Genomic DNA, 24,330 nt, shown 5'->3' with positions numbered 1-24,330 from the left:
TGAATAACAAAAGAATCATGGATTTTTTAAAAAATTATTTTTAGCTCATCTAAGAAATATGAGTAAACAACATTGGTTTAAACGTTGACAATATGCTATCTTCTTTTATTCATTAAATCCTCCTAGTATCTTTTACCTAATTCCCAATTATCATCAGCACCAGTCCTTGCTCTTAATGTCTTAGATGCAAAATGTAAGTAGTCTTTTGCTATACAGTCACTGTGGCTTACATACTAATTTTGGCATTGTCTATTAGCTCTATCTCTCCCTTACTATGCTCAGGTACTTCCCTAACTATCATGATAGGTCTAACTATCATTACTTTGTTTTACTTTTCTTCTCTTTCACTTCTTTTTAAATTGAACTTATTGGGGTGGCATTGGTTAATAAAATGATATAGGTCTCAGGTGTAAATTCTATAAAACAGCAACTGTATATTGTATTGTATTGTATGTTCACCACCCCAAGTCAAGTCTCCTAACTATCATTACTTTATATCTGAATAACTCCATCAGCTTCTCAGATAGTCTTCCTAAGGTGAGGTCTCTGTATACAGTATACAATAGAATAAATTTTCTTAAATTATACTTTTATTATATTACTCCTTTATAAAGACCTACAGATGTTTCTTAGTTCTTTAATAATATTAACAATACTATTATTTATTAAAGTGAATACTATGTCCCTGGCACTGTGCTAAATGCTTAATATATGTTAGATGATTTAATATTTCAAAAAGGACACTAAATATAATTATCCCCAATTTATAGATTAGGAAACTGAGACTCAGAAAGATTGCTGACTAATTTGCCAAAGGTCACACAGTTATTAATTGAGAAAGCTAAGATTCAAGCAGCACTTACAATAGTGCTTGGCACAGAGTGGTCATTCAATAAATATTTGTTAAATGAATTAATGAATAAGTGAAATACTATGCTATATTACATTGATATATTAATAATCTAATGAAAAATTTCATTTTTTAAAATTCAAGGCCCATATTTTGTAACTAACCAAAATAGCTGGTATACACTACCTTTCTAGTAAGTAATTGTTGAATAAAGTTAAATTAAAGGAATTGTTTGATATGGACCCAATTAATAAGCACATGATATAGAGAAAAAGTTTTACTATGGCTTTAATATAATCCACATTAATATTTATTTATCTTTCTCTTCACACTAGCTAAACTTATATTTATTTTTACCTTGAATCAGGTAAACCACAATTATTTAAATAAGTTAATTTTATTAACATCTAATTTAGTTTCAAAATACAAAAAGCTTCTATTAGTGGAAAATAATATTGCTCGTACACAAAATATTGTATGTGAACATGTTGGACATACACACCAAATTGCTTAGGGTGTATAGCTTCCTAAACAGTCTGAACAAAATTCCTTGGAGATAATGTTTTAAAATTTTAATATAGAACAAATGTCACTGTCTAGCAATTTAAAGATATAAGGGACTTCAGAGTTCAATTACAAATACAGAGTTGTTATTTGAAACAAAAATGTAGCTCTTGAGAACAATCAGTTCAGTTTTCTAACAGCAGTTATAGTATGTGGTCATAACCATTTTTCCCCCTTTTACAGAGGTCTCTAGGTACACATTTTTAATGTATCCTAGCAGTTTCCAGTTAATGTTTTATATTTTTGTAGCTATTATTTTCTGTTGAAAGAAAACTGGTAAAGGTTGAATCTAGAAAGGGAAAACAAAGGAAGAAGATCAATATTAACACTCTACAAATATTGACTTAGCAAAGTGACTTTGTTGTCTTTCTCTCATAGGAATTGATATTAAATGAATGATTTATGTATAAGAAACACCTATGAAAAGTATTTGTTAAAACAAAAAAATTGCTTGGTAAAGTAATTAGATAATATGTTCATCAAATTCAAAAATTGAAGAGTGAACATCTTCAAACTGAAGACTTTTTAATAATATTCTTATTCATCATTTTCACTTTAAAATATTAGAGCTGGTTTACAGGTAGAAATGCTGCAATCCTCAGAAAAGCCTCAAAAATTTATGTCACAAATTTACTGGTTCCCTGTAGACACCAAGTAGTTATTAATAAACTTTATGTCAATTTTTTTATAAAAACTCTTATCTATTATTTTAAAATACTATACCTTTATTGAGTTTGGCTCAGTTAACTTTGAGTTTCGGTTACTATTAGCCTCCATGGTAATTGTGAAAGAAACAGATATTTTGAACTTTCTGCTTGTTGCCAGTAAAGAACTCCTGGAATCACCTGCAACAGGTAATAGTTATTTGGTCTCCCAATATTAAAAGCTGTCAAGAGAAAGTTTGTTGTTAAATACAAAGTAGCATAAGCGTTCTATGTATTAATTTTGTTCTCTTTGTCCTTCCTATTGAAATAAAGTCAGAAGTTTTATATTTATCAAACTTTAAAGGTCCCTAATTTATGGGCTACTAACAAGATTCTTTATTTCAATATGTCATCTTTTAGCTTGAATTTTAGTTTTAATAAAATATAATGAGCACAGTCAAATCAAGTTCCATTATAAAATTTTACTTCAATAGATTTTTACAGCTAAGAGAGTCTAAAAATGATAGCTGACAAAAGTTGGATTCTCATTTGTTTTATCACTAATAAGTGAAGATGGAAGGAAAAATTTATCTGAATATAACCCTACATTCTTGATGAAAAAATTCTTAGTTTGTAGCAGCATTATTTACAATAACCAAGATCTGAAATCAGCCCAAGTGCCCATCAGAAGATGAGTGGATAAGAAAGCTGTGGTACATTTACACAATGGAATACCACACAGCCATAAAAGAAGGAACTCTTACCTTTTGCAACAGCATGAAGGACCTGGATAGTATTATGCTAAGTGAAATAAGCCAGTTAGAGAAAGACAAATACCATATGATCTCACTTATATGTGGAATGCAATGAACAAAATAAACTGGCCAACAAAATAGAACCAGAGGCATGGATACATGGAACAGATTGACAGATGTCAGGGGAGGGAACTGGATGAAAGAAGGTGAAGAGATTAGCCAAAGAACATACTATATCCATAACCCAGAGACACAGTCAACAGTGAGGTGATGGCCAGAGAGAAGGGGGGCCAGGGAGCAGCTAAAGAGGAGGGGAAGTGGGGACATCTGTAACAGTGTCAACAATAAAGTTTTTAAAAAAGTAAATACCTTTATTTGGGAATGTTTCCTGATCACTTTTTCTTATGATTCTAGGCGATGGTTTTGGTACTGGTGATGGGTCCCTTTCTGGGAACCCTTCAATGTGGCTTCCAAACTGTTGACGCCTCAGTTTGCTGTCAACCTCCAGTTTTTCTAGAGTAGTTTTGAGACACTGCTCATTGGTTGTCATATATAATTTACAAAACTGCAGGAAATAAGAAAGTAGTCCAGTTGCTAAAACAGTCAATCATACATTTGGGAGGAGAAAGCAAATGCACATTAGTAGGCAAGGAATAGACTGATAGATGGAATATGTTTCCTATTGAACGAGGGTACTCATTTTATTTTCTTGAGTCAGACTGACCACCCTCAAGTGACCTAGCGAAATGCAACCATGATTCATTGAGGAAGTCATACTCTGGGTGAAAATAAAATGTTACACAAAGAGAGGTGGTTTATTATTATTTTTTTATAACACATGTAGACTTGCATTTGTTCTAAGTAATTTTATGATTCTTCCACCCTAGAAAAGCATATACCTGAGGAGTCTCTGTTTTTGCATGGGTACATTGTGTGAGTGTGCATGCATTTTAACTTGGTTATATTATTTTAATGTAGTCATCAGATTACAATTGTGGGAACGGAGAGGTTAAATTTCAAGTATAATCAGTACACAATATACAAGTATGTTATTGCTAACATTTTAAAAATGTGCTCTTTTAATAACACTTCTACATAGTAAGCAAATTTACATCAATGTGAACTTATGTACCTTGATGTAGTCAAACTTGCCATCAGCATTTACATCGGCCAAATTTATTACAGCATTTACTTCTTCTTGAGTCATCTTCTCACCTTTCTGAAAAAACAATATTTATTTCAAAACAACACGACTATTACTTTGCTATGCATGGGGAGAGTGGAAATTCATTTTAATCTTTTCTATAAGTTTGACTACATGGTTTCCTTATAAATCTCAGAATGAGTACTATGTCAAGTAAGAATAAAACATATAAAATAAAATTTCACAATTTTATAAAATTTTGTAAATGTGTGCTGAATTTCAATATACTAAATTTGAACAATGTGTAACATAGATCTAGTAATAACTATTAAAATTACAATGATGATACTTTCTTACATTGTACCAAAAAAGAGAATCAACTCTGAATCCCATTAATACTTTGTTTCTCTTTTATTTATCACATATGAATCACTGATTTACAGAGTTCTGAGCAGGAAAAGAATTGCATGGAAACACAAGGGGATTGCAAAGTGGGCTCAATTTTACACTTTATCTTGTATTTACAAAGCACCTTTCATCCAGAAGGATCCTTGGGTACTTTATAAACAACACATATATGATTCATTTCACCTGCCAATGAAATCGTTATTTTTAATGTGGACTTTGGTTGCCAAAAGCAAATTCCCAAGTTTTTGCAAAATACGCATATTACAAAACTGTTTCACAGATCTTACCTTTGTTAGAAGTTTATAAAGGTCAGTGTGTAAAATAGAGCCATCATCATTTACATCTAATTGTTTAAATGATTTTAGCAATTCTGCTTTTGAAGTAGGTTTTTCCTTTCTTAAAATTATACAAAAATCATCAAAATTCAGTTTGGCAGTTTGAGGAGTCCAATATTTATCAATAGTCTTTTGGGATGGATTTCTTCCTGCATGCTGAAGAGCTGCCCAATAAAACAAGTATTATTTTTAAAGTAACATTTGGAATTGATACTTAAGTACATTTTTTCTTTAAATCATTATATACTAGAGGCCCGATGCATAAAATTCGTGCAAGGGTAGGCCTTCACAGCCCTGGCTGTCTTGGCCCTCGCAGCCCTGGCTGTCTTGGCCCTCGCAGCTCCGCCTCTCTGCCCACTGGTCATTCTGGAAGGTCATTCAGCTGTTGGGTCTAATTAGCATATTAGATCTTTATTATATAGGATTACAATATTATATAAAAGTACACAAATACAAATATATTACCTTTGATTTTGCTAATATATAGTTGTGAGTATGTGAAATAGTTTATTCTTGTACTATTATTTATTAATTACTGTATTATTTTCTATATGAATAACCTACTTTTGCTCCAACATATATATAAATATATATGTATAAGTATATATATATCCAACTAAAGATTATTGATTTATTAATGCCAGAATTAAATAGATTTTTCCTATTCTGCCAGGTTTTTCTCAACCTACATGGTTCAATTTCCTTATTTATTTCATAACAGTGCTTGGAGAAAATAAAAGATTAAAAAACAACCATCTACTTGATTGTTTTGAGGACATAGAATAACCATAAAATCATAAATTATTACTTTTTCTGGTTCAACAAATATCTTAATGGAATAAAGAAATAATTAGTTTGAAAATAGTACTGTCACCAAGGCATGAGATCTAAAATGTTCGTCATTGCTAGATATTATAATTTCAAGAACATCATGCCCCAAATGTCAAATATAGGCACAAAAAATATCTAGTTACAGCTATAGCCCTACTAAAAATCAAGAATGTCAACAAACTTAAGGGAAGACTATTGTAGAGCTACAATGGTCAAACCACTTTTTATTTTTATCCAGAACATTTGAAGATAATCCTATAGCCAGGCCAGTGTGGCTCAGTGCTTGAGTGTTGACTCATGCACCCAGAGGTCACTATTGTGAATCCATTATATTGAACTTTCACTGTGCACAGGCATAACAGTGTGATTTTTTTATTTTCCAGAGATACACGCTTCTTGGCTCCTAAGTTTTATAATTTCAATAGAAAGTGCACACCTGAAGTGTAAAATTGCTACCTGTGGTCATGATGTATAGTTAATAATATATTAGAAGTCCATAGACCAAGAGAAATGTTCCCATCCTCCAGATTGTACTAGTGCATCATTTTAGACAAAACTTTGGCACAGAAACAGAAACAAGTTCATCATCTAGAGGTGCCTTTCAGAGCTACAAAAGGTGTAGCTGTAGTAATTGACATCTTCTGTTCACCTAGAAAGCCTTTGTGGAAATTTGTAACAATGGAGATAATATAACTTTTTTTTATTTCCACAGGTTTATTCTGGATGTAGACAAAAATACTGATTACCATGCTGACCTAGGAATAAAGAGCAGTATTTTGCCTAGTTTATAAATGGACAATTCCTTAATTCATCTATCAAGAAGATAAAGATAAATGTTTTAGTACTCCATCCCCAGCCAACCTTTACCCTTTAATACAAGCACATCAAACTCGCTGCCCACAGGCCACATGCGGCCCTATACGAATATTTATGCGGGCCAGCCAATATGATGGCATGTAAGAAACGTTTTAATAAAAATTTTGAAACTTAATTTTTACAATACCCTGTTATAATTTTTGTGGCCCAGCCAATATAACGGTATCTAAGAAACATTTTAATAAAAATTTCATACCTTAATTTTCACACTATCCTGTTATACATAATTATTAATAACAAACTACAGTGTTCGCTAGTAACTGATTACTATAATCATGTTTCATTCATTTCCCTTACAAGCCTTATGCACAGACGCACCATTTCTCTCCACTAATACTAGCAGCGAATATTTTAGCAGCTGATGGCCACATCATTAGTCTTGGACTGACTTGTTTGGTGTACACAACAGGAAATACTTCGCTTTTAGAGAACAAGAAAAATAGGTTTATTTGCATGGCGCTTATTAATTTTGTGCAGTTATTCAGTGTCTAGCAAGGTAATGTTCAAGAAAAAATATTAATTTTTATGTTAGCCTTTGAGTTTGACATGCTTGCTTTAAAAGTTGGGAATACACTCTAGCTGGTTTGCTCAGTGGATAGAGCTTTAGCCTGTGGACTGAAGGGTCCCAGATTTGATTACAGACAAGGGCACATGCCTGGGTTGTGGGCTCGATCCTCAGTAGGAAGCCTGCAAGAGGCAGTCTATCAGTGATTCTTTCTCATCATTGATGTTTCTATCTCTCTCTCCCTCTCCCTTTCTCTCTGAAATCAATAAAAATATATTTAAATAAATAAATGCTGGGAATACAAGTAGAACCCCAGTGAAGTTATTTGAAGTCAAAAGTCCATGTAAAGAAATGGTATTTCGCCGAAACCGGTTTGGCTCAGTGGATAGAGAGTCGGCTTGCGGACTGAAAGGTCCCAGGTTCGATTCCGGTCAAGGGCATGTACCTGGGTTGCGGGCACATCCCCAGTGGGAGATGTGCAGGAGGCAGCTGATCGATGCTCCTCTCTCATCGATGTTTCTAACTCTCTATCTCTCTCCCTTCCTCTCTGTAAAAAATCAATAAAATATATTAAAAAAAAAAGAAATGGTATTTCGTCCAGCTTTGAAACCTCTTTCCCACAAGCATATGCTTGTTGCTATCTTCAATAACAAAATATTTTAAAAGATACTGTTACTTACAGAACAATTTTTCTCAGAATAAAACTCATTATGCCCAAAACATGTACTCAGTAAGTTAAGAAACAGGTATAATTTAGTAACTTCTAACCTAATTTTAATCAGGTTACACACCACTTTTTTAAAATCTAGATTATGTGAAATCAGTCATTACAATGTTACAAAGAGTATTCCACCATAAAACCAAAAGTGTGTATAATACTGAAGTGACAAAAACTGCATTATTATCCTCCCAGGTAATTCTATAAGACTGACAGCACCTTAGTAATACCTATTTATTGATCAACAAACTAAATGCCATGTAGCAGAAGGCATGTTAAACTTTTAAACTTTTGTGATCTCAGCCTATTTTCAAATAAAGAGAAAAAAACTAAAACTATAATTTACAGTAAAACATAAACTATGTTATATTCCACAAAATGGATTTCCTCAAATAGAGATCTTACAGCATACAAACACAAGACATTGCAAAAATATGTCAGATTTTTTATTAAAGGAAACTGCCTCTAAATTTGTCAAAATAACTCAGTTTCTCTACTCAGAAAGTTATTAGCCTTGATGAAAATAACTTGTGTATTCAGTGTTGTTGTATGCCACTCTCTTAAGTCTAAAGACCTCCAAATTATTTGATTCAGCTAGTAAGAACCAATTCCTTGTTTGAGGGGATATTTGCAACCAGAGGAATTCAAAATACAAAGGAGAGAAGCAAAAAAAGACCAACCCTCCACCCACACACAAGACCAAGCCAACCCAAACCCAGAACTCTTAATTCTCTTAAAATTTCGGTTATTGCCCTGGCTGGTTAAGCTCAGTGGATAGAGCGTCTGCCTGCAGACTGAAGGGTCCCGGGTTTGATTCCGGTCAAGGGCATGTGCCTTGGTTGCTGGCACGTCCCCAGTGGGGGGTGAGCAGGAGGCAGCTGATCGATGTTTCTCTCATCGATATTTTTAACTCTCTATGCCTCTCCCTTCCTCTCTGTAAAAAATCAATAAAACATATATTTTTTAAAAATTCAGTTATCTACACTAATAATAGACAAATATGTAAATTGGTCATACCTTCACAACACCACAAGTCAATCAGGAGTATGCAAATTAACCCAACAAAGATGGCAGGCCTGTGGGCAGCAAGTGGCCAGGGGCTAGGGGGGTGGGGCGCCATGGCGATAACGCAGGTGTTCTGCACCGCCCCAGCTGCTCCGGGCCTCTGGCAGCGTGGGAAGGCGGAAAGGCAGCTCTGGGCCAGAGTGAAGGCAGAAGGGCAGCTCCGAGCTGGAGTGAAGTCAGAAAGGAGGCTCTAGCCGAAACGAAGGTGGTGCCGGCAGCCAGGGGAAGGAAGACCCATTCTTGCACAAATCTTCGTGCATTGGGCCTCTAGTCTATATATATAAAAGCTGAAGCAACTGTTAGAACCAGACAACTGGCTGGTAGCTATGACGTGAACTGACCACCAGGGTAGCTATGACGCGCACTGACCACCCTCAACACAAGAGCTGCCCTCTATGGTCAGTGCACTCCCACAGCCAACCTCCTGTGGTCCCTCCCCCAGCCGGCCGGACCTGATCAGCCCCAATCGCCGGACAGGCGGAGAGACCCCACCCGTGCACAAATTTGTACACCAGGCCTCTAGTTTCCTAATACTTTTCTTTTATAGCTATTCATCCCATTTTTATATATCCTTTACATTTTCCTTAATATAGGTCAAATTCAGAGTAGCTAATCAGATGCCAAAAGTGTTTCAATTCTATTGTAAACCTTTCTGTACCAAAATGAGAATTTTAAAAAATTTGAAAGCAAGTAATTGACAGGTTTAAAAGTACAATTCTATCCTGCATAAACATTGAAAGTTTTATTTTGAAGATCCTACAATATGTAACTATATAAAATAGCATGATAGCATAATGTAGTAGTTCCATTGCTCAAACAACTAAAATGGGGATGATTTGACAACATAATTCTAATTCCAGTCTTTCTGATTTAATTAACTTTCAACAAATAAGGCAAAATACTTTTTTTTTTACCTAAGTAAAGTTGATCTTTAGAAATAATGTTTTCTAAGCTGCTTTTGAAAACAGTTAAGTAGGCAGCTCTACAGTTCATATAAAATATCTCCTCTTCAGTTAGTGGATATTTCTTTGTTCGAGGACTCTCGGAAAGCGATGATTTCTGACTGGAGAAGGCTGCATCACCTCCTGGACTGATGGCCATTCTACTAAAAAATAATTTTAAAAACTGGATTAGTAAATGTTAATCCCCTAAAGTGCAAATGTCATCTTGCCTTTCAAATGGGAGTGGGAGGATCAAGACATTAAAGTTTTTAGTTGGGGCGGGGGTGGGGGGAGATGAACATTATAATATGCATAAGGTTGTATTACCAGGTAAACTAGAAAAGTTTCTGCTTTATTAATATATATGTATACACCAAAGAACAAAACCAAAACAAAGATGTAACAAATACAAAGAAGAATCATAGGAAAGGAAAAACTTACATCTATTCTCTCAAAATAACAGAACAGTCAGTTAGGACTCTTCATAAGATTGTCATGAGGATTAAATACTAGTAAGTTAATATATGTGAAGCATCCAGAACAGTGCTTGGCACAAATTAAGTGCTAAAGAAGCTGTACATAGAGTGAAACTCCACAGTAACAAGAACGTGGATGTAATGTGATTGGCAGTTGGCATCCATCTCCGCAGCAGGATCAAGCAGGTCATTTCACTAACCTTTCAATAAGGCAGCCCCACATTTTACATGACTGGTTTTTAAAAATCCCATTTATAGTGTCATCATGAGATTTTACTGTGTTCCATTACTAACAAAAATGTTTGGGGTTTATATAACACCTCTGCTCATAAGAGCTTAAAAAACTGTCATACATCATGATGTATCCCTACTACAGTGGTCAGGTATTTTTAGTCCATTTTACAGATGAGAAAATTGAGGGGCACAGAGTCGCCAACTGAACAGTAGGTAGCCAAAGTCAGTAAATTTCAGTAACCGTTGCTTCTTTATTAACGTGCATGAGGCTTCTTGTACAATAGTTACAATGAGGCACTAAATCGTGCTGGCCGTCTAACAGCTTCCAACATTATTTTACCCAACTTTGACTTTAAAAAATACATTCCAGCCTAATAAATTGAATATTTCAAGTTCAACAATAAGACGACACAGGTAGGGTCCCCTTCAGGACTCATTGGATTCTTACTCAAGAGGCCTAAATCACTTGCACCTTCTTGAATTATATGGGTCTTTTACACTTGGGAAAGAAAGATAATAATCGCTTATCATGGATGAAGTACCCTATTTATAATACACAGACCGCCTGCCTGACACTTTCCTATTACACCAGATTTAGAAGGACCCCATAGGGATGTGGTGTCACAGTCTGGTTACTGCAAATTGGTATCACGATAATTAAGCATCAGAGTTTTAAACACATATGCGTCCACGCATCTCCTCCAAAAAAATGGGAAAGAAAACCGTTCCAACGAGGAAGAGAGGACGTGCATTTTGCAGCAAGCAATTTTTAAATGTGATGGGTTTTATTTATTTATTTATTTATTTGGATTGTCTTCGAGTACTCTTTCCAAATAAGGTGCCTCCCTCCCGTGGGAATCCCCCGGCAGAAATGTTCCAGAATTCTATTCTTTCCCTTTCTGTGAGGGGAGCCGAAACTAGGCTTAAATAAATATATAACTGGACCCCCTCAGGCTTGGAAACCTCCTTCATTTAAAACTCCAGCCCGAGCGCCAGGCAGGGGCCTAGAGAGCACATTGCAGCAAACGGCTCCATCAATAACCAGCCACACGGTAGCGAGAAAAATAAACGAACAAGCGCCTCGGGCTTTTCCAGGGCCGAGTGGAAACAGAGCGCCAGCCACACCGTCCCCACGCGGAGAAACATGTGCACACAGCTGATCCCGGCAGCATCGCTGTCTTTCTGTATTTCTCAGAGCATGAGCCTGCATTTATGTGTGCATTTCAGGTCCCGCCTTGCACCCGGTGTTAGTATGACAGAGAAGGTAACGAAGCGGGTGGGAGGAAAGCCGAGCAGTAAGGGACACGACGCGCAGAGAGAGACCGCGGCTTGATCGCTACCTAATTGCAGTTTACAGACGAACGGGCGCAGCCAATTCTCTGCACGGATTCCACGATCCGCTCACCGAAGCCGGACGGACCTCGGCCTTTCTCTAATTACCATGGCAACTACACCTCCCTGCCACCGGAAATCAGATACAGCGCACCTCCCAAAAAGGTCCGGCTAGGAATCTAGGGATCGTTAATCCACAGTGGTCAGAGACGGTCCTGTGGCTCCTCCATCCGCGGCTGGTTTGGCCAGCATCGTGAGCGAGGGTCCTTCCTAGGCTGCACTGCAACGGGCTGGATGCGGTCTCTGACCGACACCCCCTCCTCCTTTCCCCGCAGGAACTCGGATGCGTTGTCGCGGGTCTGTGTTTCCGGCGGGCTACATTGAGTGTGACACCTCGTCGACGCCAGCTCGCCCGCGCTTTTCAGGCTCCGCGTTTGCTCCGGGAGGTTCTGTCTGCGAGGAGGCTGCTCGCTTAGTTTGATCCAGCGGCAGTGGTCCTTCCCTCAGTGTGGGAATGCCGTAGGTATCTCCGTCCAGGCATTGCTGTTTGTCGGGCCCCTCTGCGAGCCTGGAGAGTTTGTTGTTTTTTAAAATAACCTTTTGTGTTTTTCTACTTTTCTGAGTATAAACTTGTCTCCTCCGCCGACAGTTCCTGGTGCTTACCCACTTGATACCCTCAACCCACCTCTGCCCACCTTCCAGCCGCAGTTAGGTGGTAGTCTTGGCCCACGTTACTCCTGACTCCACGGCCTTTGACTGGGTTTATAGGCTGTGGGCGGTAGCCTGTGATGTATTTTAGTGCGTGAAGTAATCCCAGATATGGTCAACATACCAGGAATGGGATGGAGTCGATTGGAACACGCCAGGTCATTTGACGATGCCCATGAGTGTGGTGAGTTCCCTATAGGGCAGCTCAAGAACTGGGTCTGAGGGACTCTTTCCGCCTCCCCACATGGGAGTCTGTGCTGTGAGATTCTTTCCCCTCCCCACGTGGGAGTCTGTACTTGTTCTTCAATAAATTTCCACCTTTGCTATGCAACAGAAAAGAACTGGGTCTCAAAAGACCTGCATTCCAGCTATGACAGGGGAAGCGCAGCCAATTCTGGCGTCAGTTTCCTTATTGCTGCTGTATAGAAACTGTTAAAAAGTTCAGGAAATAAGTTTTTCTTTGGGGTGAAGGGATTACTATCTAACACGTGAAATTTTCTGGCAGTCCTTGTCCCAGGTTGACTTAGATACCCCCTCCTGTGCATTTCTGAAGTAACTTACTTATTCCACTATTTTTTTTTATTTTTTTATTTTTATTTTTAGATTTGAGCCAAATGCAAAGCAACACAGAGGGGGAAATATTTGTATTAAATAAGAATTGACATGAAAGTGGAAAGATGTAAAGAAATAATAATTTGTCTCAGTGGATAGAGCGTTGGCCTGCAGACCTAAGGGTCCTGGTTCAATTCTGGTCAGGGGCACATACCTCGGTTGTAGGTTCCTCCTCCCCCTCCCCTTAGTGCCCCAGGAGAGAACCAATCTCACATGGATGTTTATCTCTGTCTTTCCCCCTCTCTTCCAATCTCTCTAAAAACCAATGGAAAAATATCCTCAGGTGAGGATTTAAAACAAAAGAATAACCTACATTTATTGAATCCTTGTGATCTGGTACAGTTTTAACAATCTACCTACATATTCTCATTAAATCCTAAAAAAGGACTTTAGGAGGTACTATTATCTATAATTTCCAGATAAGAAATAAGAGGTACTGTTGTCTATAATTTCCAGATAAGAAAACTCAGCACTTAATATGGTGTCCTACACAATATAAATAAATGTGTTTCACTTATATCCTTTTTTAAAAAGTACATTTTTATTGATTTCAAAGAGGAAGGGAGAGGGGGAGAGAGAAAGAAACAATAATGAGAGAGAATCATTGATTGGCTGCCTCCTGCACCCCCACACTGGGGATACAGCTTGAGGTGACCTCCTGGATCATAGGTCTATGCTCAACCATTGAGCCATGCCTGCCGGGCCAATTATATCCTTAAAAGTTAGGATTATTGAAAAGGTTTTGCTTTCCCCAGGATTAAGCAAGAAGACTTGTCTTCCTATTGCTGCACTTTAAAAAAATCCAGTTAGCACTTTTGTGAACCTTCAAGGATAATGTAGCAAAAGTCCTACTAAATAGGAATACAATGGAAACTGGTGTGCATTTGCTTAAAAGTGGTGATAACTATGACCCTGTTCTGTAAAGATAGTGGGGAACCAAAAAACTATTAAAAGTGGAACTTTTGGATAATTGTTTTCCTAGCATACTAACAGACACATGATATATTAGAAGACTCTGTGGTACAGATATTCTGGCAATAAATATGTAACCTTAAAGTTGAGGTTGACGTCATAGGACATACTAGTACATCTGACACAAATTTATTTTTAGAGTATACTAGTATAAATAAAGAATTCTTACAACTCAACAGTAAAAAGACAAAAACCTTATTAAAATAAAGGCTCAAAGACTTGAACCAATACCTAATAAAAAGGTTTATGGCCCTAACCGGTTTGGCTCAGTGGATAGAGCGTCTGCCTGTGGACTGAAGGGTCCCAGGTTTGATTCTGGTCAAGGGCATGTACCTTGGTTGTGGGCACATCCCCAGTAGGGAGTGTGCAGGAGGCAGCTGGTCAATGTTTCTCTCTCATCAATGTTTCTAACTCTCTATCCCTCTCCTTTCCTCTCTGTAAAAAAAATCAATAAAACATAGTTACTTTTTTTAAATAAAACTTTATTGTTCAGATTATTACAGTTCCTCTTTTCCCCCCATAGCTCCCCTCCATCCGGTTCCTACCCCACCCCCTATCCTTACCTTCCCCCCACTGTCCTCATCCATAGGTGTACGATTTTTGTCCAGTCTCTTCCCGCACCCCCAACACCCCTATGTCCCCGAGAATAGTCAGTCCACTCCCTTTCTATGCCCTGATTCTATTATATTCACTAGTTTATTCTGTTCATCAGAGTTTTTATTCATTTTATTTTTAGATTGGTAACTAACTGCTTTTCTCTTGCTGCTTTTAAGATTCTCTCGTTGTCTTTTTCCCTTGGCATTTTAATTATGATGTGTCTTGTTGTGGTCCTCTTTGGATTCCTTTTGTTTGGGGTTCTTTGCACTTCCTGGACTTGTAAGTCTACTTCTTTCACCAGGTAGGGGAAGTTTTCTGTCATTATTTCTTCAAATAGGTTTTCAATATCTTGGTCTCTCTCTTCTTCTGGCACCCCTATAATTCGGATGTCGATATGCTTGAAGTTGTCCCAGAGGCTCCTTGCACTATCTTCATATTTTTATAGTACTTTTTCCTTTCGCTTTTCCGGTTGGGTGTTTTTTGCTTCCTTGTATTTCAAATCTTTGACTTGATTCTTGGGATCCTCTAGTCTGCAATTGGATCTCTGTATAATATTCTTTATTTCAGTCAGTGTATGCTTAATTTATAATTGGTCCTTTTTCATATCCTTGAGGGTCTCACTATATTTCTCGGAGGTTTCTAGAAGATTCTTGAGTAACCTTATAACCGTGGTTTTGAACTCTGTATCCAGTAGTTTGCTTTCCTCCATTTCTTTCATTTTTGACCTGTTTCTTTGTCTCCACATTTTGGCAGCTTCCCTGTGTTAGAGTGGCTTTCTGTGTTAGGTGTCCTATAGGGCCCAATGACTCAACCTTCCTAATTACCTGAGGTGGACACTCTTGGTGCACCCCTTTGTGGGCTGTGTACACAGTCTTGTTGTAGTTAAGCCTTGATTGCTGTGGGTATCACTGGGAGGAATTGACCTCCAGACCAATTAGCTGTGAGGACCAGTTGTGTCTACAATTGGAGAATTTCTGTGCTGGAGACACCTTTATGGGGCAGGACTTGCTTCAGTGGGGCTTTGGCGCTCACTGAGTCTGCCCCCTGAGTGTGTCTCTTATGGATGTGAAGAGTTACAATCTGGATGGTCTCACTCTGACCACTGGATGTTGTAAATGTTTCCCTCCACGTCCCGCGTGGTTCAGGGTTCAGGATCTGGAAGAGGAGCCGCACACAAATGAAAGAAAAAAGACAAGAGATAATTTGGGAATATTGGGGGGCCAGGCAGGTAAGTCCAACTCAAGAGGAAGGACTTCCACCGGTGCTCAGGCCGCACCAACTATTTTATAGTCAGAGGTAAACAAGGTAGTGGTTACCATCACTTCTTGTGAAAGCTACTTGTGAAAGCTACTCAGCTGCCAGAGAGGTCCCGGGGTCTGTGTTCCGCGGCCCCATGCAGGAACAATGAATGCTGCAAGCACCTCTGCGAGAAAGCCGCCCTCATGTTCTGGCCCAATGCCAGACAGTCCAGTTTCTCTCTGTATGAGTCTGGGTCCCCATATTCTCGCCCAGAATTGGAGTTCACAGCAGACAGGAGCTTGTATCTCCCCCCCCCCCCCCCCGATTGAAAAAGACAACAGCGTACCCAGCTGCCAGCCCTTTTTGTACATGTCTCTGTACCTCCCCACTTCCACACCACTGCACCTCTTCCTGGGCTCAATGCACTTTTCTCTTTCCTTCTAGTTGTAGAATTTCCACTCAGCCAGCCTTCCCGTGGTTCTGGATGATATTAGTTTTGTCTTTTAGTTGTAATTTTAATGTGGTTGTGCAAGGCAGCAAGTTCAGGTGTTTACCTATGCTGCCATCTTGGTTGTCTCAATAAAATATATTTTTTAAAAAAAGGTTTATGATTTGCAAATAAGCATTTTGTTAGACATCAGGGAAATGAAAATTAAAACTACGTTGAACATCCAGTAGAATATTGTATATACATTTAATATTTTAAGAATACTAGGCGAATATTGAATCTTTTTTTAAAATTCTTTTTTATCCTAACCCAAGGATATGCTTATTTTTTTACTATAAAGAAGGAGAGAAAGAGAAACATGGATCAGATATCTCCAATACATGGAACCTGCAACCTAGGTAATGTGCTCTGGCCAGGAATCAAACCCTCAACCTTTTGGTGTACGGGATGATGCTCCAACCAACTTAGCCACCTGGGCCAGGGCTGACTATTAAATCTTGGTGAGTAGGTTTGTTTCATAGAGGTATGGGTTAGCACTTATGAAAATAGTTCCTGTGTCTTCTAGGCTTGAGCAAATAAATGTATTGAGGATCATGGGAGCTAGGTTTTCACTGTTGGATAGAGAAATTTAACATATTTTGGTATGCTCTTGGTTCTAACCACAGAACACACCAGCTAAGAGACTATAGATAAGACTGTTAATATGACATCCTTTAGGAACCTGCATTTAAATGACCTTAAATAGAATTTGGAGAGTCATAAAAATTAAAGGAATTAAATATATTTTTGGAATTAAGACAGGTTTTAAATAAAAAATAATAAATCATTAATTGAACAACTTTATGCCAATCACTGTCAGGCCTTGGGGATATAATTGTGAACAGATACTATATCTTTCTAGGAGTTTTAACTTTAGTAGGAGAGATATTTTAGCAGGCATTTTTAGAACTCATAACCTACCAGTTAACAGACAAAGTGCTAATAATATAAATATCTTAGTTAAGGAGGGAAGACAAACTAAATAAATAGATTATTTCAACATAAATAAGTTTAGTGAGAGAGGCATGTACAAGTGCTTTAGGTATAGAGTGGAAGAATCCTTAGTGCAAGCTAAATATCTTCAGGGAAAACTTAGAAATGATTGTGCTGGGCCAGCTGGTGTGGCTCAGTGGTTGAGTGTCAACTCAGGAACCAAGAGATCATGGGTTCGAGTCCTGGTCAGGACACATACCCGAGTTTTGGGTTTGGTCCTCTGTGGGGGGCATGCCGGAGGCAGCCGATAGATGATGTTCCTCTCTCAGATGTTTCTACCTGTCCATCTTTCTAAACAAAATTTCAAAAAAAAGTTTTTAAATAAATAAAATTTTTAATAAAGAAATGATTGTGCCAGAATCTAAAGGGAAGGGTAGCATCAATGTTAGTTTATTATTATTAATTTTTATGTTGTAAAATATAATACATACAAGAAATTATATAAAACTAGAGGCCTGGTGCATGAAATTCGTGCATGTCCCTCAGCCTGGCCTGCACCCTCTCCAATCTAGAATCCCATAGGGATCGGGCCTAAACTGTTAGTTGGACAGCCCTCTCACAATCCAGGACTGCTGGTTCCTAACTGCTCACCTGCCTGCCTGCCTGCCTGATTGCCCCTAACCACTTCCCTGCTGGCCTGATTGACACCTAACTGCTCCCCTGCTGGCCTGATCACCCCCAGCTGCCCTCTCCTGCAGGCCTGGTCGCCCCTAACTGCCCTCCCCTACAGGCCTGCTCGCACCCAACTGCCCTCCCCTGCCGACCTGGTTGCCCCCAACTGCCCTTCCCTGCCGGCCATCTTGTCGCAGCCATCTTGTGGTGGCCATCTTGTGATGATGTCACGCAAGGGCGTGACACCACCTAGGCTTTTATTATATAGGGTTCTGATATGTCTATTTGGCCCCTTTCAATAGACGCTTTTAAAGGACTTTATGTATGTATGTAGGTGTGATGATATACATAATTATATATTTCTTGCAGAAGGTAACAGTAATGAATATTTTATTAATGTTCATTTTTGAGAGTACCCATTTAGGAATGAAATAATTTTATGGCATTTCTCATTTTGTTCAACCCAAAGAAGATCTCATATTTGCCTGTTTATCTTCTGGGGTCATTATTCACAAATATATCTTTTTTGCTTCTATAAGAATATGTTAGCCTTTTTTTTTTATTAATCTTTAATAAAGAAACTTTTGACACTATAAACATGTTGTCCAATAACTGGTTGCAGTATTGACCAGTTTTGTCACAAAGAACAGAGGCTTCATTGTTATATAGGTGCTTTCACATGTGACCATATTTATACATGTAGTGGAGTAATGTTCCTACTCACCCATGCTGTGATAGTGAATTATTGTGTAATCGTTATAAATGTTGAACACAAAAGAGCATAGGCTTGAATGAAAGGGAGAATGCAAAGAGGATATAAAAGATTTTTCTCCCTTTGTAGTTCATTCCTATACATAGAATGGGGATAATCATTTTAGATATCTCAATTTACACCTGAGGAGTCACATGGCATGTGAATTTGGCCATTTCTGTTCATTAAAGGATTTCTAAGTTATCTCATAAGCATACTTCCATGAAGTAGCTGGCAATATTATCATCCTTATTATAGTGAGGAGTAAATGGAAACACATATCAAATCATATTTTTATTTTCCATTCAGAAATTTCCTACTAGTTTACAGGCCAATATTAAGTTTCTGAAGCTCAGAGAGTTTATGTGATTTGCCTGACCTTAGGGGAAGAATTTGGCAGAGCATCAAGGCTCCCTGAGACTTATCTGCTTTACTTATTTTATCTTCCTAATCCCCCTCAGCTCAGCTATTCAAAATTATATGTAATCTAATGTTTTAAAAGTCCTGTAAGATACTGAGTTGCAGGCTCAATCCTCAGTAGTGGGTGCACAGGGAGCAGCGGATAAATGATTCTCTCTCATCATTGATGTTTCTATCTCTCCCACTCTCTTCCTTTCTGAAATCAATAAAAATATTTTTTTAAAAAAAATTAAAAGTCCTGTAAGAGAACCTCAAATGATACCATTCTTAGTTCTTCATTAGGAATCAAATGATAGTTCACATTTTTTAGAATAATTTCTTTTGTGTTAAAATACACCTCATTTGAGTGGAATCACAGACTATTTGTCCTTTTGTAATTGGCTTGTTTTACTGAGCATAATGTTTTCAAGGTTCATCCATGTTGTAGCATGTGTCAGAATTTCCTTTTTTTTTCTTATCCTTATCCAAGGATATGTTTTTATTGATTTGAGAGAGAGAGAAAGAAACATCTATCAGTTGCTTCCCATACATACACTGACCAGAGATCAAATCACAACCTAGGTATATGCCCTGACCAGAATTGAACCCCCAACCTTTTGATGTATGGGATAACACTTCAACCAATGGAGCCACCCAGCAAAGGCAGAATTTCCGTTTTAAGATTGAATAATATTCCATTGTGTGTATGTCTATGTGCATGTGTGTATATACCATTTTGTTTATTCATTCATCTGTTGATGGGCATTTGCATTGCTGGTACTTGTATTTTTTGGCTATTGTGAACAATACTGCTGTGAACAGGGGTGTACAAATATCTGTTCATGTCCCTGCTTTCAATTCTTTGGGGTATATACCAGAAATGGAATTGCTGAGTTAGATGATAATTCTATGTTTAATTTTTTGAGGAATTGCCCAAGTTTTTCCATAGCAACTGTATGATTCTATAGTACCACTAGCAGTGCGCAAGAGTTCTACTTTCTCTGCATCCTGACCAACACTTATTATCTGTTGTTATTTTTATAGTAGCCATCCTAATAATTGTAAAGTGATATCTCATTGTGGTTCTGATTTGCATTTCCTTAATATTAGTGCCGCTCTTAATATTTGTGATGTTGGGCATCTTTTCATGTGTTTACTGGCCATTTGTGTAATTTTGGAGAGATGCCTATTTGAGTTCTTTGCCTATTTTTGAGTGCTCCATTTTTTTAAACCAAGGTAGTAACCACAAGAGCTGCTTCTAACTTTACAGAACTACCAGAGATATATCACTTTTAATTGCTAACTAATACTGGTAGCAGGTGAGTGTATATTTTAGGAAAATAGCCCATATATCTAATCAAGTTTTGTCTGTACTTCTTTTATAATATGTTTTATCCATCTCTTCCTCTCTGTTCCTATTAACATTATCCTAGTCTGCTTGACATCATCTCATGCTTTTATTATAGTTGAATCTGGATAAAAGAGGGGGTTAAAAACAAAACAAAACAGGTAAAAGTATATAGTAGGTGCTTAATTTAATAATTGGTATCTTGACAGTGAGCCCAGTTCTAATAGAGGGTAGTAAGAATAGATGGTCATAAATTCCTCTCGTGGGTTTGTTCTTCCTTATCTTTTCTTTAGTCCTTCCCCTTCAATTTAGCAAAGATTTATGATGCACAGGACCTAGATCTGAGTTCTCTCACTCGATCTGTATGATAGTGGTCAACTCAACCTTACTGAATTAACTAAGTGATTTCTCCAATTTTCTCTATTAATTTTTTTTATTCTTGTAAATATTTTCAGCTTTTGAGTATTGGATACCTGAATTATCTGAAAATTACATTTCCCACAATAAAATATTGTTCAGATTCTCATTAAACTGTTAAACTGGGAGATAGCAATCCAATTCTGCTCACTTTCTTGCTTATTTTTACATATTTCCTTGGACTACTTAGGTCAGTCTAGGACCTAAACTAGAAGCCTTTAAAATCCTAACATTTAGTTTCATTCTCAAGGAATTAACCATCAATAATAAAGCAAAATATTTTAAACAGTTAATAACAGGATGGGGTTTTGTTTCCTTCTGAAGGGTAGTATTGCATCTTTTTAAAAAATATATATATTTCTTTATTGATTTCAGAGAGGAAGGAAAAAGGAGAGAGAGATAAAAACATAAATGAGAATTATTGATCGGCTGCCTCCTGCACACCTCCTACTGGGGATCGAGCCTGTAACCCGGGCATGTGTCCTTGGCCAGAATCGAACCTGGGACCCTTCAGTCCTCAGGCCAACGCTCTATCCACTGAGTCAGACTGGGTAGGGCAGTAATGCATCTTAACAGCATTTGAAAATAAAGGATTAAAAAAAATGCTGTTCTGCATACTTTGTTTTTTATTTCTACTTTTGAAGTTTCATTAAATGCCAGAACGTCTTACACACCTGAGTAGGTGTCCCCCCAAAATGTATACACAGTTTTTTCTTATAGCTCAATTGATGCTTCTTTCTTTTCAGATTTAACCCATTGGGATGAATAATTATTCAAAGTGGGACAACCTGTATATTCCAAAACTAAATAAAAATACTTTTGGGGGGTTATCTGACATTTTTACTTGTTCTTACCTCTATTATTGCTTCATCAAGAATTTATATTATATTGATTTCAAATAGACTTTGAAAAGATAAAATTCTTTAAACCAGTTTAATTAATCTCAAGAAATAATGTTATGTAATAGGCTAATATAGATGTAATAGCAAATTTAAGTGAATCCTTTCTAGATAAAATTTTTGTATTTATTTAATGAACAGTAATTTCTGTAAATTGTCCATCCCTTTTATTTTTCTCACTCTGTCACTTATTTGAAAGTCAGTAGTCAGTCATTTATGAATAGTCATTTTTAGAATATATGTTTTTGTTTTCTATACTGCAACCTTTAGCCGTAATACAATCTTTTTTTCCTAATGCACAAATTCTCTAATATTTTAAATAACAATTTCTGTTTCTCAGGGATCAAGAAAATATTTATAACTCTGTATTTGTCACTGGGAAAACTAGTTTTAATTTATATTGACCTTTTTCTCCTTTGAGCATTTAGTCTGCATTCAATAAAATGTTGATGACTGCTCTTTAGAAGACAGCTGTATGAAATAAAGTATTATAAATATTCAGCTTTCCTTTCTAAGCATTGTCACCAACAGCTGGGCATCCAGTTTAGCAGAACAGATTTTGCACAGAGAGAGCCTGGCATGTTCCTGAATCAGTTTAGCGAAGGAGACAAAAAATAGTTTCATATGGATTGGGGACTTATAAAGACATAGAGCATCTGTTCCTCAGTTAAGTCATAGTCTGGTAGCATTGAATCATGTTTAAAGCTACAAAAATGTGGAAAACTTGTTTCACCTTGCTCATACCTTTATTTTAATACCCAGTGCATTATTTGTGCAAATAATGTACTTTCAGTATCTCCATTGAAGGTATGTAAATTATTTTGCTCTTCTGTATAATTTTTATTAGTGTTATTTTAGAACACAAAAAGTAATTTTTACTAAGATTATTTTATAATATGACTAATGATTGAATTGTATGATAATGCATATATAAAACCACATATGCATAGAAGATCCATTTAAATATTTAATTATGATTCCATCTTGAAATATGCTATTTTAAAAAGTTTCATTGCTCTGAAAATTGCTTTCTTATGGTATTTTACTTTACTTGGAGAAGGTAACTTAGAATCTTTATATATATATACTACTCTTAAATATTTGATTACTAAAAGCACATCCAATCTAAGATTTCTTTAAATATTTTGTTTGCAGTGTTAAAAGATCACTGAAATTGGATGATCCGTTCGAAGCACATGTAAGTATTTACTTATGAATTTATAATTGCATAGTAAGATTGTGGTCTTAATTTTTTAACAGCTAATTTACCTTACTAAATATAAAAATCATCAAAAAACATGGTAGCATAATTGTGATTGGTACATAATTTTCTGCATATAACACATTTCTGTAAATCTAATGTATGGAAGTTCCCGGCCAGCTTGAGGTTTCATTTGAGGCAAATTATTTAGAAATGTTATGGAAATAATTTAGTAGAAATTAATTCACTATTTGTAGAAAAAATATTCTGCCACTTAAATGCACAAGAAACAATATGGGACAATGGTAATATTTTAATCTACATTCTATAATCTATAATATCTGAAATAAAAACTTTAACAGCATTTTTATATCAAAAATGTAATTACCTTTTTCAGCTACACTGGCATGATTAAACAATAAAATACTAACACTGTAATAAATTTCACCATGGTTGTCACAATAAAAATAAAATTGTACTGTTGCTATTACTTTTTGTAAATTTAGTCATAGCACATTCCCAATGCCAGCATATCATGACATATGTTAGTTTATTATCTTTTCATACCAATATGGATCTAGATACAAACACTAATACTGAACTACTTATGGCCTCAGTAATCTTAAGTGCAAATAAATTGGTGAGAAAGTAAATTAAAACAAATAGCTAGTCAATAAATAGGCTGCTACAAAATCCCATAGGAGAATACCATTTCAAGAAATGGTTTTATATGGAATTCTTTTTTGGAAGACTCACTGGTATTTAACAGTTTACCATTTTTAAAAGTTCCTAAATGCTTTTTTAAAAAATTTAAACAAAGATGGCAAAATACTGCAGTGCCACTAAAAAAATCATTAGCAGTGTAATTAGCAATTTAGAGTACCATTATCCAACTTGCTCTGTACAGAATGCAGCTGTGACTGTAATTCTGCATCTGTTTCTTTGGTCAAAATGGTATTTGGGTAGATGAGTAGTCCAGCTTGAAATGGAATACTGCTCTTTCCTGCCCCCAAACTGTTCTTTGGGAGATGGTGACATTATTCGAATGGAAAAGAATAGCCATTTAGGAATTTATCCTCTTTGTGAAGTACAGTTGTTGTCATGGCAGGTTTTCTGCCCTTTTCTTTCTTCCTTCCTTTCCTTCCTTCCTTCCTTTCCTTTCTCCTTCCTTCCTTCCTTCCTTCCTTCCTTCCTTCCTTCCTTTCTTTTCTCTTTCCAAATTACGATGTATCAAGGAAGCCAGTGCCACAGCTAATATCCTGTATTAGAAAAATACATTGTTTTGTTTGGCTCAATTTGTACCTTTAAACCAGCTGACTTAGCTTGGCCAGCACCTGCTACATACCAGTTTTCAGCATCCTCGCCTGGGCCTTCATCACTTCTCATCTGTTTCTGATATTTTCAGCTTTTGTACTCT

The 24,330-nt window shown here is 36.8% G+C and overlaps 2 protein-coding genes across 6 annotated transcripts in view; one reads left to right on the top strand and one right to left on the bottom strand.

The window, feature by feature from the left end:
- Positions 1-11,972, bottom strand: part of EFCAB7 (EF-hand calcium binding domain 7) — a 56,167-nt gene extending 44,195 nt beyond the window's left edge. For all 4 annotated transcript variants that reach the window (XR_001515445.1, XR_001515446.1, XR_001515447.1 and 1 more), the window contains exons 1-6: positions 11,687-11,972; positions 9,610-9,800; positions 4,653-4,864; positions 3,946-4,032; positions 3,183-3,378; positions 2,138-2,259 (exon numbers count right to left, since the gene is read on the bottom strand). Coding sequence is in view for 1 of the 4 variants with exons in the window: in XM_006773229.2 (XP_006773292.1) it covers positions 2,138-2,259; positions 3,183-3,378; positions 3,946-4,032; positions 4,653-4,864; positions 9,610-9,796 (804 nt within the window). In the remaining 3 variants the exon portion in view is untranslated. The remainder of the gene's footprint in view (positions 1-2,137; positions 2,260-3,182; positions 3,379-3,945; positions 4,033-4,652; positions 4,865-9,609; positions 9,801-11,686) is intronic.
- A 117-nt stretch (positions 11,973-12,089) lies between these two features.
- The window catches only part of ITGB3BP (integrin subunit beta 3 binding protein), a 56,927-nt gene continuing 44,686 nt past the window's right edge, over positions 12,090-24,330 (top strand). The window contains exons 1-2 of one of the 2 annotated variants that reach the window (XM_015570162.1): positions 12,090-12,197; positions 22,868-22,910. In XM_015570162.1, the coding sequence (XP_015425648.1) occupies positions 12,193-12,197; positions 22,868-22,910 (48 nt within the window). In that variant the 5' untranslated portion in view covers positions 12,090-12,192. The remainder of the gene's footprint in view (positions 12,198-22,867; positions 22,911-24,330) is intronic. The other variant, XM_006773228.2, reaches the window with a different exon arrangement.

The sequence above is a fragment of the Myotis davidii genome, unplaced genomic scaffold, assembly GCF_000327345.1.
Source record: "Myotis davidii unplaced genomic scaffold, ASM32734v1 scaffold205, whole genome shotgun sequence".
Classification (NCBI taxonomy): Eukaryota; Metazoa; Chordata; class Mammalia; order Chiroptera; family Vespertilionidae; genus Myotis; species Myotis davidii.
This window is presented reverse-complemented; position numbering and strand designations above follow the sequence as displayed.